At 50.0% G+C, this 16,214-nt stretch overlaps 1 protein-coding gene across 1 annotated transcript; it reads right to left on the minus strand.

Moving 5' to 3' along the window:
• Positions 1-595: 595 nt before the first annotated feature.
• LOC138267053 (uncharacterized) lies at positions 596-14,146 on the minus strand. Its single transcript, XM_069215901.1, has 2 exons — positions 12,933-14,146; positions 596-1,649 (listed from the first exon to the last, which is right to left on the minus strand). Exons 1-2 carry the CDS (start codon positions 14,144-14,146, stop codon positions 596-598), a joined length of 2,268 nt encoding a protein of 755 aa, XP_069072002.1.
• Positions 14,147-16,214: the final 2,068 nt, after the last annotated feature.

A 16,214-nucleotide genomic window follows, 5' to 3' on the forward strand; every position in this document is an offset into this window, starting at 1 on the left:
TCATTAGAATTGATGAGCAACTGGTTCAAAATAATATAAAGCATCATTGCTTAATTGTGCACGCTTACATGTGATGTCATAATTCCGGATGATGCATGTTTATTCGTATACATCTTAAAAGTCTGGTTTTAAATGCGAGTTAAATTCTCCTCTGTTTGGCAACCAGCATCTCCTTTACAACTCTGCGACTGTGACAGTGGGCACAAATGGTGACAGCACATGGCCAGAAACACTGCAGCTTTAGCGGAACTAGACACTCTTGTGTCCTGCTGTATGTGCCGTCACTGTTACTGCGCTTCCCCAGTGTCCTGCTGTATGTGCCGTCACTGTTACTGCGCTTCCCCTGTGTCCTGCTGTATGTGCCGTCATTGTTACTGCGCTTCCTCTGTGTCCTACTGTATGTGCCGTCACTGTTACTGCGCTTCCTCTGTGTCCTGCTGTATGTGCCGTCACTGTTACTGCGCTTCCCCTGTGTCCTACTGTATGTGCCGTCACTGTTACTGCGCTTCCTCTGTGTCCTGCTGCATGTGCTGTCACTGTTACTGCGCTTCACCTGTGTCCTACTGTATGTGCCGTCACTGTTACTGCGCTTCCTCTATGTCCTACTGTATGTGCCGTCACTGTTACTGCGCTTCCCCTGTGTCCTACTGTATGTGCCGTCACTGTTACTGCCCTTCACCTGTGTCCTGCTGTATGTGCCGTCACTGTTACTGCGCTTCCCCTGTGTCCTACTGTATGTGCCGTCACTGTTACTGCGCTTCCCCTGTGTCCTGCTGTATGTGCCGTCACTGTTACTGCGCTTCCTCTGTGTCCTGCTGTATGTGCCGTCACTGTTACTGCGCTTCCCCTGTGTCCTACTGTATGTGCCATCACGGTTACTGAGCTTCCCCTGTGTCCTACTGTATGTGCTGTCACTGTTACTGCCCTTCACCTGTGTCCTGCTGTATGTGCCGTCACTGTTACTGCGCTTCCCCTGTGTCCTACTGTATGTGCCATCACGGTTACTGAGCTTCCCCTGTGTCCTACTGTATGTGCAGTCACTGTTACTGCACTTCCCTTGTGTCCTACTGCATGTGCCGTCACTGTTACTGCGCTTCCCCTGTGTCCTGCTGTATGTGCCGTCACTGTTACTGCGCTTCCTCTGTGTCCTGCTGTATGTGCCGTCACTGTTACTGCGCTTCCCCTGTGTCCTACTGTATGTGCCATCACGGTTACTGAGCTTCCCCTGTGTCCTACTGTATGTGCTGTCACTGTTACTGCCCTTCACCTGTGTCCTGCTGTATGTGCCGTCACTGTTACTGCGCTTCCCCTGTGTCCTACTGTATGTGCCATCACGGTTACTGAGCTTCCCCTGTGTCCTACTGTATGTGCAGTCACTGTTACTGCACTTCCCTTGTGTCCTACTGCATGTGCTGTCACTGTTACTGCGCTTCCCCTGTGTCCTATTGTATGTGCCGTCACTGTTACTGCGCTTCCCCTGTGTCCTACTGTATGTGCCGTCACTGTTACTGCGCGTCCTCTGTGTCCTGTTGTATGTGCTGTCACTGTTACTGCGTTTCACCTGTGTTCTACTGTATGTGTCGTCACTGTTACTGCGCTTCCTCTGTGTCCTGCTGTATGTGCCGTGTAGGAAGTTGGCTCTGTATGTACTATTTCAAAGTTAGAAATAGCATGCACAGAGTCCAAGGGTTCCCCTAATAGGTAAGATAGTGGCAAAAAGATAAAATTCTAATGCTCTATTTTGTGGTAGTGTGGTCGAGCAGTAGGCTTATCAGAGGAGTAGTGTTAAGCATTTGTTGTACACACACAGGCAATAAATGAGGAACACACACTCAGAGACAATTCCAGGCCAATAGGTTTTTGAATAGAAAAATATATTTTCTTAATTTATTTTAAGAACCACCGGTTCAAGATTTACAAGTAATACTTCAAATGAAAGGTATTTCAGGTAGGTACTTTAGGAACTTTGAATTAGAAAAATAGCATATACAGTTTTCACATAAATGACATATAGCTATTTTAAAACTAGACAGTGCAATTTTCAACAGTTCCTGGGGGAGGTAAGTGTTTGTTAGTTTTTGCAGGTAAGTAAACCACCTACGGGGTTCAAGTTTGGGTCCAAGGTAGCCCATCGTTGGGGGTTCAGAGCAACCCCAAAGTTACCACACCAGCAGCTCAGGGCCGGTCAGGTGCAGAGGTCAAAGTGGTGCCCAAAACACATAGGCTTCAATGGAGAAGGGGGTGCCCTGGTTCCAGTCTGCCCACAGATAAGTACCCGCGTCTTCGGAGGGCAGACCAGGGGGGTTTTGTAGGGCACCGGGGGGGACACAAGTTAGCACAAAAAGTACACCCTCAGCGGCACGGGGGCGGCCGGGTGCAGTGCACAAACAGGCGTCGGGTTCGCAATAGAAATCAATGGGAGACCAAGGGGTCTCTTCAGCGATGCAGGCAGGCAAGGGGGGGGCTCCTCGGGGTAGCCACCACCTGGGCAAGGGAGAGGGCCACCTGGGGGTTGCTCCTGCACTGGAGGTCGGATCCTTCAGGTCCTGGGGGCTGCGGGTGCAGTGTCTTTACCAGGCGTCTGGTCTTTGAAGCAGGCAGTCGCGGTCAGGGGGAGCCTCGGGATTCCCTCTGCAGGCGTCGCTGTGGGGGCTCAACTCTGGTTACTCACGGTCTCGTAGTCGCCGGGGAGGCCTCCCTGTAGTGTTTGTTCTCCACAAGTCGAGCCGGGGGCGTCGGGTGCAGAGTGCAAAGTCTCACGCTTCCGGCGGGAAACGCGTGTTGTTTCAAAGTTGCTTCTTTGTTGCAAAGTTGCAGTCTTTGGGGAACAGAGCCGCTGTCCTCAGGAGTTCTTGGTCCTTCTAGATGCAGGGTAGTGCTCTGAGGCTTCAGAGGTTGCTGGACCCTGGGAACGCGTCGCTGGAGCAGTGTCTTTAGAAGTGGGGAGACTGGCCGGTAGAGCTGGGGCCAAAGCAGTTGGTGTCTCCGTCTTCTCTGCAGGGTTTTCAGTTCAGCAGTCCTCTTCTTCTTAGGTTGCAGGAATCTGAGTTCCTAGGTTCTGGGGAGCCCCTAAATACTGAATTTAGGGGTGTGTTTAGGTCTGGGGGGTTAGTATCCAATGGCTACTAGCCCTGAGGGTGGCTACACCCTCTTTGTGCCTCCTCCCTGAGGGGAGGGGGGCACATCCCTATCCCTATTGGGGGAAATCCTCCATCTGCAAGATGGAGGATTTCTAAAAGTCAGAGTCACCTCAGCTCAGGACACCTTAGGGGCTGTCCTGACTGGCCAGTGACTCCTCCTTGTTGTTCTCATTATCTCCTCCGGCCTTGCCGCCAAAAGTGGGGCCGTGGCCGGAGGGAGCGGGCAACTCCACTAGCTGGAGTGCCCTGGGGTGCTGTAACAAAGGGGGTGAGCCTTTGAGGCTCACCGCTAGGTGTTACAGTTCCTGCAGGGGGAGGTGACAAGCATCTCCACCCAGTACAGGCTTTGTTACTAGCCACAGAGTGACAAAGGCACTCTCCCCATGTGGCCAGCAACATGTCTGGTGTGTGGCAGGCTGCTAAAACCAGTCAGCCTACACGGGTAGTTGGTTAAGGTTTCAGGGGGCACCTCTAAGGTGCCCTCTGGGGTGTATGTTACAATAAAATGTACACTGGCATCAGTGTGCATTTATTGTGCTGAGAAGTTTGATACCAAACTTCCCAGTTTTCAGTGTAGCCATTATGGTGCTGTGGAGTTCGTGCATGACAGACTCCTAGACCATATACTCTTATGGCTACCCTGCACTTACAATGTCTAAGGTTTTGCTTAGACACTGTAGGGGCATAGTGCTCATGCACTCATGCCCTCACCTATGGTATAGTGCACCCTGCCTTAGGGCTGTAAGGCCTGCTAGAGGGGTGACTTACCTATACCTATAGGCAGTGTGAGGTTGTCATGGCACCCTGAGGGGAGTGCCGTGTCGACTTAGTCTTTTTTCTCCCCACTAGCACGCACAAGCTGGCAAGCAGTGTGTCTGTGCTGAGTGAGGGGTCCCCAGGGTGGCATAAGACATGCTGCAGCCCTTAGAGACCTTCCCTGGCATCAGGGCCCTTGGTACCAGGGGTACCAGTTACAAGGGACTTACCTGGATGCCAGGGTGTGCCAATTGTGGAAACAAAAGTACAGGTTAGGGAAAGAACACTGGTGCTGGGGCCTGGTTAGCAGGCCTCAGCACACTTTCAAACATAACTTAGCATCAGCAAAGGCAAAAAGTCAGGGGGTAACCATGCCAAGGAGGCATTTCCTTACACAACCCCCCCCCCCCCAAACGAAAGAGGATGAGACTAACCTTTCCCAAGAGAGTCTTCATTTTCTAAGTGGAAGAACCTGGAAAGGCCATCTGCATTGGCATGGGCAGTCCCAGGTCTGTGTTCCACTATAAAGTCCATTCCCTGTAGGGAGATGGATCACCTCAACAGTTTTGGATTTTCACCTTTCATTTGCATCAGCCATCTGAGAGGTCTGTGGTCAGTTTGAACTACAAAGTGAGTACCAAAGAGGTATGGTCTCAGTTTCTTCAGGGACCAAACCACAGCAAAGGCCTCCCTCTCAATGGCACTCCAACGCTGCTCCCTGGGGAGTAACCTCCTGCTGATGAAAGCAACAGGCTGGTCAAGGCCATCATCATTTGTTTGGGACAAAACTGCCCCTATCCCATGTTCAGAGGCATCGGTCTGCACAATGAACTGCTTGGAGTAATCTGGAGCTTTAAGAACTGGTGCTGTGCACATTGCTTGTTCCAGGGTGTCAAAGGCCTGTTGGCATTCTACAGTCCAGTTTACCTTCTTGGGCATTTTCTTGGAGGTAAGTTCTGTGAGGGCTGTCACTATGGATCCATACCCCTTCACAAACCTCCTGTAGTACCCAGTCAAGCCAAGGAATGCCCTGACTTGAGTCTGGGTTTTTGGAGCTGCCCAGTCCAGAATAGTCTGGATCTTAGGCTGGAGTGGCTGAACTTGGCCTCCACCTACAAGGTGTCCCAAGTAAACCACAGATCCGTGCCCTATCTGGCATTTTGATGCCTTGATAGAGAGGCCTGCTGATTGCAGAGCCTTCAAAACCTTCCTCAGGTGGACCAGGTGATCCTGCCAGCTGGAGCTAAAGACAGCAATATCGTCAAGATAAGCTGCACTAAAGGACTCCAAGCCAGCAATGACTTGATTCACCAACCTTTGGAAGGTGGCAGGGGCATTCTTTAAACCAAAGGGCATAACAGTGAACTGATAATGCCCATCAGGTGTGGAGAATGCTGTCTTTTCTTTTGCTCCTGGTGCCATTTTGAGTTGCCAGTACCCTGCTGACAAGTCAAAGGTACATAAGTATTTGGCAGCACCTAGTTTGTGTATCAGTTCATCTGCCCTTGGAATGGGATGGGCATCTGTCTTGGTGACAGAATTAAGTCCTCTGTAGTCCACACAAAACCTCATCTCTCTCTTTCCATCTTTGGTGTGAGGTGTGGGGACTAAGACCACTGGGATAGCCCAGGGGCTGTCAGAGTGCTCAATGACTCCCAATTCCAGCATCTTGTGGACTTCCACTTTGATGCTTTCCTTAACTTGGTCAGACTGTCTGTATATTTTGTTTTTGACAGGCATGCTGTCTCCTGTGTCCACATCATGGGTACACAGGTGTGTCTGACCAGGGGTTAGGGAAAAGAGCTCAGCAAACTGTTGCAGGACCTTCCTACAGTCAGATTGCTGTTGGCCAGACAGAGAGGGTGTCTGAATAGATCACTCCATCAACTGAACCATCTTTAGGGTCTGTGGCGAGGAGATCAGGGAGAGGTTCACTCTCAGCTTCCTGGTCCTCATCTGTTACCATCAACAGAATCACATCTGCCCTGTCATGGAAGAGCTTGAGGCGGTTCACATGGATCACCCTTTTGGGGGTCCTGCTAGTGCCTAGGTCTACCAGGTAGGTGACCTGACTCTTCTTCTCTAGCACTGTGTAAGGGCCACTCCATCTGTCCTGAAGTGCCCTGGGAGCCACAGGCTCCAGAATCCAGACTTTCTGCCCTGGCTGAAATTCAACCATTGCAGCCTTTTGGTCATACCAAAAACATCTGGAGCTGTTGGCTGGCCTCAAGGTTTTTACTTGCCTTTTCCATATACTCTGCCATCCTTGAACGTAGGCCTAGTACATAGTCCACTATATCTTGTTTAGGCTCATGAAGAGGTCTCTCCCAGCCTTCTTTCACAAGAGCTAGTGGTCCCCTCACAGGATGGCCAAACAGAAGTTCAAAGGGGGAAAACCCTACTCCCTTCTGAGGCACCTCTCTGTAGGCGAAAAGCAGACATGGCAAGAGGACATCCCATCTCCTTTTGAGTTTTTCAGGGAGCCCCATGATCATGCCTTTCAATGTCTTGTTAAACCTTTCAACAAGACCATTGGTTTGTGGATGGTATGGTGTGGTGAATTTGTAAGTCACCCCACACTCATTCCACATATGTTTCAGGTATGCTGACATAAAGTTCGTACCTCTGTCAGACACCACCTCCTTAGGAAATCCCACTCTGGTAAAAATACCAATGAGTGCTTTGGCTACTGCAAGGGCAGTAGTCGACCTAAGGGGTATCGCTTCAGGGTATCTAGTAGCATGATCCACTACTACTAGTATGTATTGGTTCCCTGAGGCTGTGGGAGGTTCAAGTGGACCCACTATGTCCACACCCACTCTTTCAAAGGGGACCCCCACCACTGGAAGTGGAATGAGGGGGGCCTTTGGGTGTCCACCTGTCTTACCACTGGCTTGACAGGTGGTACAGGAGACACAAAACTCCTTGACCTTCTGGGACATGTTGGGCCAATAGAAGTGGTTGACTAGTCTCTCCCACGTCTTGGTCTGTCCCAAATGCCCAGCAAGAGGAATGTCATGAGCTAAGGTTAGAATGAACTCCCTAAACTCCTGAGGCACCACCACTCTCCTAGTGGCACCAGGTTTGGGATCTCTTGCCTCAGTGTAAAGGAGTCCATCTTCCCAATAGACTCTATGTTTTCCTGTTATTTTTCCTTTGGACTCTTCAGCAGCTTGCTGCCTAAGGCCTTCAAGAGAGGGACAGGTTTCTTGCCCCTTACACAACTGTTCCCTTCAGGGTCCTCCTGGGCCTAGGAGTTCAACCTGATAAGGTTCTAACTCCAGGGGCTCAGTTCCCTCAGAGGGCAGAACTTCTTCCTGAGAAGAGAGGTTCTCTTTTTCTTGTTGTGTTGAAGCTGGTTCCCCAGTCTTCTTTCCTTTTCTCTTGGAGGGTTGGGCCCTTTTTCCAGGCCCCAACACCACTTTTTCACCCTGAGCCTTGCACTGTGCCCTTGTCTTGACACACACCAGTTCAGGGATACCCAGCATGGCTGCATGGGTTTTTAGTTCTACCTCAGCCCATGCTGAGGACTCCAGGTCATTTCCAAGCAAACAGTCTACAGGGATATTTGAGGAGACCACCACCTGTTTCAGGCCATTGACCCCTCCCCACTCTAAAGTTACCATAGCCATGGGATGTACTTTAGTCTGATTGTCAGCGTTGGTGACTGGATAAGTTTGTCCAGCCAGGTATTGACCAGGGGAAACCAGTTTCTCTGTCACCATGGTGACACTGGCACCTGTATCCCTCAGGCCTTCTACACTTGTCCCATTAATTAAGAGTTGCTGCCTGTATTTTTGCATATTAGGGGGCCAGGCAGCCAGTGTGGCTAAATCCACCCCACCCTCAGAGACTAATGTAGCTTCAGTGTGACCCCTGATTTGCTCTGGGCACACTGTTGATCCCACTTGGAGACTGGCCATTCCAGTGTTAGCTGGAGTAGAGTTAGAAGTGGAACCTTTCTTGGGACAGGCCTTGTCTCCAGTTTGGTGTCCAGGCTGATTACAGCTACGACACCAGGCCTTTTTGGGATCAAAGTTTTTACCCTTGTACCCAAAATTGGATTGTGAAGAGGCTCTGGGCCCACCCTCCTGTGCAGGTTTTTGGGGCCCTGTAGAAGACTCTTTACTATTTTTCCCTTTGGATGTCTCAACACTCTTCCCCTGGGGAGTCTTTGTGACCCCTTTCTTTTGGTCACCCCCTGTAGAATTCTTGGTCACCCTAGTCTTGACCCAATGGTCCGCCTTCTTTCCCAATTCTTGGGGAGAAATTGGTCCTAGGTCTACCAGATGCTGATGCAGTTTATCATTGAAACAATTACCTAACAGATGTTCTTTCACAAATATATTGTACAGCCCATCATAATCATTTACACCACTGCCTTGAATCCAACCATCCAGTGTTTTCACTGAGTAGTCCACAAAATCAACCCAGGTCTGGCTCGAGGATTTTTGAGCCCCTCTGAACCTAATTCTATACTCCTCAGTGGAGAATCCAAAGCCCTAAATCAGGGTAGCCTTCATGAGGTCATAGGACTCTGCATCTTTTCCAGAGAGTGTGAGGAGTCTATCCCTACACTTTCCAGTGAACATTTCCCAAAGGAGAGCACCCCAGTGAGATCTGTTTACTTTTCTGGTTGCACAAGCTCTCTCAAAAGCTGTGAACCATTTAGTGATGTAATCACCATCTTCATATTTAGTTACAATCCCTTTAGGGATTTTCAACATGTCAGGAGAATCTCTGACCCTATTTATGTTGCTGCCACCATGGATGGGACCAAAACCCATCTCTTGTCTTTCCTTTTCTATGGCTAGGAGCTGTCTCTCTAAAGCCAATCTTTTGACCATCCTGGCTAACAGTAGGTCATCTTCACTGAGGCTATCCTCAGTGATTCCAGAGGTGCTGGACCCTCCTGTGAGAGAAGCAGCATCTCTGACTATCACATTTGGAGTCAGGGTTTGAGGAGCCCTGATTTCCCTAACTAGGAGTAGAGGTGGGACTTCCTCCACATCACTAGTTTCTTCCTCTGGGAGGTCATCCTCAGAGGGGTTGTTTTTAGCAAACTCTGCCAAAAGCTCCTGGAGCTGTAATTTGGTAGGGTTTGAACCAGCTTTAATATTTTGTAATTTGCAGAGAGACCTTAACTCTCTCATCCTAAGATGGAGGTAAGGGGTGATGTCGAGTTCCACCACATTCTCACCTGCATTAGACATTATGGGGGCCATTCTGACCCGGGCGGGCGGCGGTCGCCGCCCGCCTGGCGGGAACCGCCAAATGGCCGCCCCGCGGTCAAAAGACCGCGGGAGCCATTCTGACTTTCCCGCTGGGCCGGCGGGCGCCCGCCAAGGGAGCGCCCGCCGTCCCAGCGGGAAAGGGCCTGCAACACAGAAGCCGGCTCCGAATGGAGCCGGCGGTGTTGCAGGTGTGCGACGGGTGCAGTAGCACCCGTCGCGATTTTCACTGTCTGCTATGCAGACAGTGAAAATCATGCTGGGGCCCTGTTAGGGGGCCCTTGCAATGCCCATGCCAGTGGCATGGGCAGTGCATGGGCCCCCAGGGGCCCCACAACACCCGTTCCCGCCATCCTGTTCCTGGCGGTAAAAACCGCCAGAAACAGGCTGGCGGGAAGGGGGTCGGAATCCCCATGGCGGCGCTGCTTCCATGGAGGTTCAGCCCAGCCAGGGGAAATCCGGCGGGAAACCGGCGGATCCCCTTTTCTGACCGCAGCTTTACCGCCGCGGTCAGAATGGGCAATGAAGCACCGCAAGCCTGTTGGCGGTGCTTCCGTTGCCCGCGGCCCTGGCGGTCTTGGACCGCCAGGGTCGGAATGAGGGCCTATGTTTCTAAAAGTTGGAATACTTTTTAAGAATCTAAAACTATCTCTAGAACTTATTTCAAACTTTTACAAAACTTTTAAACTCTAAAAGAAATGCTAACAGGGACTAACACAAGGCCCTAGCAGGACTTTTAAAAATTTTGAAAAATAGCTCAAATTTCAAAAATCAGTTTCTAATGACAATTTTTGGAATTTAGTCGTCTGATCAGGTATTGGCTGAGTAGTCCAGCAAATGCAAAGTCTTGTACCCCACCGCTGATCCACCAATGTAGGAAGTTGGCTCTGTATGTACTATTTCAAAGTAAGAAATAGCATACACAGAGTCCAAGGGTTCCCCTTAGAGGTAAGATAGTGGCAAAAAGAGATAATTCTAATGCTCTATTTTGTGGTAGTGTGGTGAGCAGTAGGCTTATCAGAGGAGTAGTGTTAAGCATTTGTTGTACACACACAGGCAATAAATGAGGAACACACACTCAGAGACAATTCCAGGCCAATAGGTTTTTGTATAGAAAAATATCTTTTCTTAGTTTATTTTAAGAACCACCGGTTCAAGATTTACAAGTAATACCTCAAATGAAAGGTATTTCAGGTAGGTACTTTAGGAACTTTGAATTAGAAAAATAGCATATACAGTTTTCACATAAATGACATATAGCTATTTTAAAACTAGACACAGTGCAATTTTCAACAGTTCCTGGGGGAGGTAAGTGTTTGTTAGTTTTTGCAGGTAAGTAAACCACCTACGGGATTCAAGTTTGGGTCCAAGGTAGCCCACCGTTGGGGGTTCAGAGCAACCCCAAAGTTACCACACCAGCAGCTCAGGGCCGGTCAGGTGCAGAGGTCAAAGTGGTGCCCAAAACACCTAGGCTTCAATGGAGAAGGGGGTGCCCCGGGTCCAGTCTGCCAGCAGGTAAGTAACCGCGTCTTTGGAGGGCAGACCAGGGGGGTTTTGTAGGGCACCGGGGGGGACACAAGTTAGCACAAAAAGTACACACTCAGCGGCACGGGGGCGGCCGGGTGCAGTGCACAAACAGGCGTCTGGTTCGCAATAGAAATCAATGGGAGACCAAGGGGTCTCTTCAGCGATGCAGGCAGGCAAGGGGGGGGGGGCTCCTCGGGGTAGCCACCACCTAGGCAAGGGAGAGGGCCACCTGGGGGTCGCTCCTGCACTGGAGGTCGGATCCTTCAGGTCCTGGGGGCTGCGGGTGCAGTGTCTTTACCAGGCATCGGGTCTTTGAAGCAGTCAGTCGCGGTCAGGGGGAGCCTCGGGATTCCCTCTGCAGGCGTCGCTGTGGGGGCTCAGGGGGGTCAACTCTGGTTACTCACGGTCTCGTAGTCGCCGGGGAGTCCTCCCTGTGGTGTTTGTTCTCCACAAGTCGAGCCGGGGGTGTCGGGTGCAGAGTGCAAAGTCTCACGCTTCTGGCGGGAAACGTGTGTTGTTTCAAAGTTGCTTCTTTGTTGCAAAGTTGCAGTCTTTGGGGAACAGAGCTGCTGTCCTCGGGAGTTCTTGGTCCTTCTAGATGCAGGGTAGTGCTCTGAGGCTTCAGAGGTTGCTGGACCCTGGGAACGCGTCGCTGGAGCAGTGTCTTTAGAAGTGGGGAGACAGGCCGGTAGAGCTGGGGCCAAAGCAGTTGGTGTCTCCGTCTTCTCTGCAGGGTTTTCAGTTCAGCAGTCCTCTTCTTCTTAGGTTGCAGGAATCTGAGTTCCTAGGTTCTGGGGAGCCCCTAAATACTGAATTTAGGGGTGTGTTTAGGTCTGGGGGGTTAGTAGCCAATGGCTACTAGCCCTGAGGGTCGCTACACCCTCTTTGTGCCTCCTCCCTGAGGGGAGGGGTGCACATCCCTATCCCTATTGGGGGAATCCTCCATCTGCAAGATGGAGGATTTCTAAAAGTCAGAGTCACCTCAGCTCAGGACACCTTAGCGGCTGTCCTGACTGGCCAGTGACTCCTCCTTGTTGTTCTCATTATCTCCTCCGGCCTTGCCGCCAAAAGTGGGGCCATGGCCGGAGGGGGCGGGCAACTCCACTAGCTGGAGTGCCCTGGGGTGCTGTAACAAAGGGGGTGAGCCTTTGAGGCTCACCGCTAGGTGTTACAGTTCCTGCAGGGGGAGGTGATAAGCTTCTCCACCCAGTACAGGCTTTGTTACTAGCCACAGAGTGACAAAGGCACTCTCCCCATGTGGCCAGCAACATGTCTGGTGTGTGGCAGGCTGCTAAAACCAGTCAGCCTACACGGGTAGTTGGTTAAGGTTTCAGGGGGCACCTCTAAGGTGCCCTCTGGGGTGTATGTTACAATAAAATGTACACTGGCATCAGTGTGCATTTATTGTGCTGAGAAGTTTGATACCAAACTTCCCAGTTTTCAGTGTAGCCATTATGGTGCTGTGGAGTTCGTGCATGACAGACTCCCAGACCATACACTCTTATGGCTAGCCTGCACTTACAATGTCTAAGGTTTTGCTTAGACACTGAAGGGGGATAGTGCTCATGCACTTATGCCCTCACCTATAGTATAGTGCACCCTGCCTTAGGGCTGTAAGGCCTGCTAGAGGGGTGACTTACCTATACCTATAGGCAGTGTGAGGTTGTCATGGCACCCTGAGGGGAGAGCCATGTCGACGTAGTCTTTTTCTCCCCACTAGCACGCACAAGCTGGCAAGCAGTGTGTCTGTGCTGAGTGAGGGGTCCCCAGGGTGGCATAAGACATGCTGCAGCCCTTAGAGACCTTCCCTGGCATCAGGGCCCTTGGTACCAGGGGTACCAGTTACAAGGGACTTACCTGGATGCCAGGGTGTGCCAATTGTGGAAACAAAAGTACAGGTTAGGGAAAGAACACTGGTGCTGGGGCCTGGTTAGCAGGCCTCAGCACACTTTCAAATCATAACTTAGCATCAGCAAAGGCAAAAAGTCAGGGGGTAACCATGCCAAGGAGGCATTTCCTTATATGCCGTCACTGCGCTTCCCCGGTGTCCTGCTGTCTGTGCCATCACTGCGCTTCCTCTGTGTCCTACTGTATGTGCCGTCACTGTTACTGCGCTTCCCCTGTGTCCTACTGTATGTGCCATCACTGTTACTGCGCTTCCTCTGTGTCCTGCTGCATGTGCTGTCACTGTTACTGCGCTTCACCTGTGTCCTACTGTATGTGCCGTCACTGTTACTGCGCTTCCCGAGTGTCCTACAGTATGTGCCGTCACTCTTACTGCCCTTCACACTGTGTCCTACTGTATGTGCCGTCACTGTTACTGCGCTTCCCCAGTGTCCTGCTGTATGTGCCGTCACTGTTACTGCGCTTCACATGTATCCTGCTGTATGTGCCGTCACTGTTACTGCGCTTTCCCTGTGTCCTACAGTATGTGTCGTCACTGCTACTACGCTTCCCCTGTGTCCTACAGTATGTGTCGTGACTGTTACTGCGCTTCCCCTGTGTCCTACTGTATGTGCCGTCACTGTTACTGAGCTTCCCCAGTGTCCTACTGTATGTGCTGTCACTGTTACTGCACTTCCCCAGTGTCCTGCTGTATGTGTCGTCACTGTTACTGCGCTTCCCCTGTGTCCTACAGTATGTGTTGTCACTGTTACTGCGCTTCCCCTGTGTCCTACTGTATGTGCTGTCACTGCGCTTCCCCTGTGTCCTGCTGTATGTGCCGTCACTGTTACTGCGCTTCCCCAGTGTCCTGCTGTATGTGCCGTCACTGTTACTGCGCTTCCCCTGTGTCCTGCTGTATGTGCCGTCACTGTTACTGCACTTCCTCTGTGTCCTACAGTATGTGTCGTCACTGTTACTGCGCTTCCCCTGTGTCCTACAGTATGTGTCGTCACTGTTACTGCGCTTCCCCTGTGTCCTACTGTATGTGGCGTCACTGTTACTGAGCTTCCCCTGTGTCCTACTGTATGTGCTGTCACTGTTACTGCGCTTCCCCAGTGTCCTGCTGTATGTGTCGTCACTGTTACTGCGCTTCCCCTGTGTCCTACAGTATGTGCTGTCACTGTTACTGCACTTCCCCTGTGTCCTACAGTATGTGCCGTCACTGTTACTGCGCTTCCCCTGTGTCCTTCTGTATGAGCCGTCACTGTTACTGCGCTTCCTACTGTATGTGCCGTCACTGTTACTGCGCTTCCCCTGTGTTCTACTGTATGTGCCGTCACTGTTACTGCGCTTCACCTGTGTCCTACTGTATGTGCCATCACTGTTAGTGTAATTCACCTGTGTCCTACTGTATGTGTAGTCACTGTTACTGCACTTCCCCTGTGTCCTGCTGTATGTGCCGTCACTGTTACTGCGCTTCCCCTGTGTCCTGCTGTATGTGCCGTCACTGTTACTGCGCTTCCTCTGTCTCCTACTGTATGTGCCGTCACTGTTACTGCGCTTCCCCTGTGTCCTACTGTATGTGCCGTCACTGTTACTGCGCTTCATCTGTGTCCTGCTGTATGTGCCGTCACTGTTACTGCGCTTCCCCTGTGTCCTACTGTATGTGCTGTCACTGTTAGTGTAATTCACCTGTGTCCTACTGTATGTGCCGTCACTGTTACTGCACTACACCTGTGACCTAGTTTATGTGCTGTCATTCTGTGACTGTGCTTCACTTGTGCCAACGGGCTGGTTTATATGTTGGTGGTAAGGATACCCGGTCTATACATGGGATAGAGCATCTTTACCGCAACCATAATATTCCCCCTGCCTGATTCAAATGTGGGTGGACATTTGGTGTAACTCCCCTGGCGAGGGAGGCATTATTATTTTATTTTTTTCAAAAATAAAATCCTGCTTTGGGATTTTCTTCTTGCAAATAAAATAAATACATTTGACCGACAGAGCTGTGCGTCAAACTTGAAAAGGCATTGACAGGAACCTTTGTGATGGAGGTTCCAGCTAATGCTTGAGACATGACCACCGGGTAGCAGTCATTTCTAAATGTGGTGGGCGGGTACTCGGTAAAAGCAACAGAATAATTTACTCCATCGCCCTGCTGGACTTACCCTCCACCGGCCAATATATAAATTGCTGTTAGTGTATGTGCTGTCACTCTGTTACTGTGCTTCACATGCGCCCTAGTGTATGTTCTGCCATTAGCCTATGTTCTGACCACACATACAGTATGACACAGGTGAACCTCAGTAACAGCATAAACAGTAGGACCCTAGTGAAGCACAGTAACCGTGTGACAGCGTAATCTCTAGGACACAAGTAAAGCAGCCTGGACAAAACCACAAATGAATGTGTGAATTAATAAACAAATTAAAAATCCTAAAAGGCCAGGCTGCACTTGATTGTGTCTTAGAAATCATTAACCAATCAATTAAAAAGCATGTATAGATAAATGAATGAATAAAAGTCAGGGGCAAATCGGTTCTCAAGATGTATAACAGAAGCTGCATAGAAAGAAATGTATTGCAGCTAAACAAAATATGCATTGGAAAAGCCAGCATATCTGGTCTTGGCAAGCTGGTAGTGCGGCTCAATTCTTACTATTTTCTTTACTTTAAGGATATTCCACAAAAAGAAAAAAAAGAAAATAAGCAACTGCCTAAATTTGGTGACCATTTGCTTACAATAGAATGCTAAATACAAATAAGTCACCATTTCCCATGATTTAAATATAATAATGTTGTTTCTTCCTAGCAGATAAGTGAACATGACCAGATATAGAAACCCTTGCCAGTTTTAATGTACATCACTGCAAAATGAGATTCTTGTTGGCGCACAGGGAGAATCTATTCGCTTTGAATTACAGTAACCTGAAGATATAATTTCTAAGCACAAGAATAACTAAAAATAAAAACTGATGCAGGCTAGAAAGGAAACAGCAATGACAAAGTAAAACATTGGCACCTCACCCAGACCCTGGAGTGCACTTCTCTTCTGACAATGTTTTACATGTGATTGGGCAAAATACCATCATTCATGGTGCAAGAGAGCCGGTGGCTGTAGTGGGCCGACACGCTGCCCTGTGCTGTATGATGTGGTGGGAGGAAGAAAAATGTGAGTGATTGTTAAACCAACTAAAGAATAAAACGAGCTGACATAAAGCATCTCCATTATTTATTTGCATTTTATTTGCATGATTGTATTTAGTGCTTTGCATTCAAATCAGTCAAGTTGTACATTGGGACACGAACAACTACAACAAAAACATAATATCCTTTAAAGCACAGGTCCTTTGGGAAAATACCAGAGAGGCAAACAAACTCACTAATATATGCATAAAGCCATAAAAGCACAGTAAAAACTTAGGCCCTCATTATGACCTAGGCGGTAAATGCCGCTTACCGCCACGGCGGCGGCTGCCAAAAGACCATCGCCGTGGCTCCCTACCGTCTGCCATATTATGACCGTAGCTGGAATTCTGCCAGAAGGCTGGCGGAATTCCAGCTACGGTCATGGCGGCGGACAGTGGTATGGTGGCACTGCTGCCAGCAGCAGCGCCACGCCAGTAGACCGTCAACGACCGTATCATGACCCATGATACGCCCTGGCAGTGTTC

This window comes from Pleurodeles waltl, chromosome 12, assembly GCF_031143425.1.
Source record: "Pleurodeles waltl isolate 20211129_DDA chromosome 12, aPleWal1.hap1.20221129, whole genome shotgun sequence".
In the NCBI taxonomy this organism is placed as follows: domain Eukaryota; kingdom Metazoa; phylum Chordata; class Amphibia; order Caudata; family Salamandridae; genus Pleurodeles; species Pleurodeles waltl.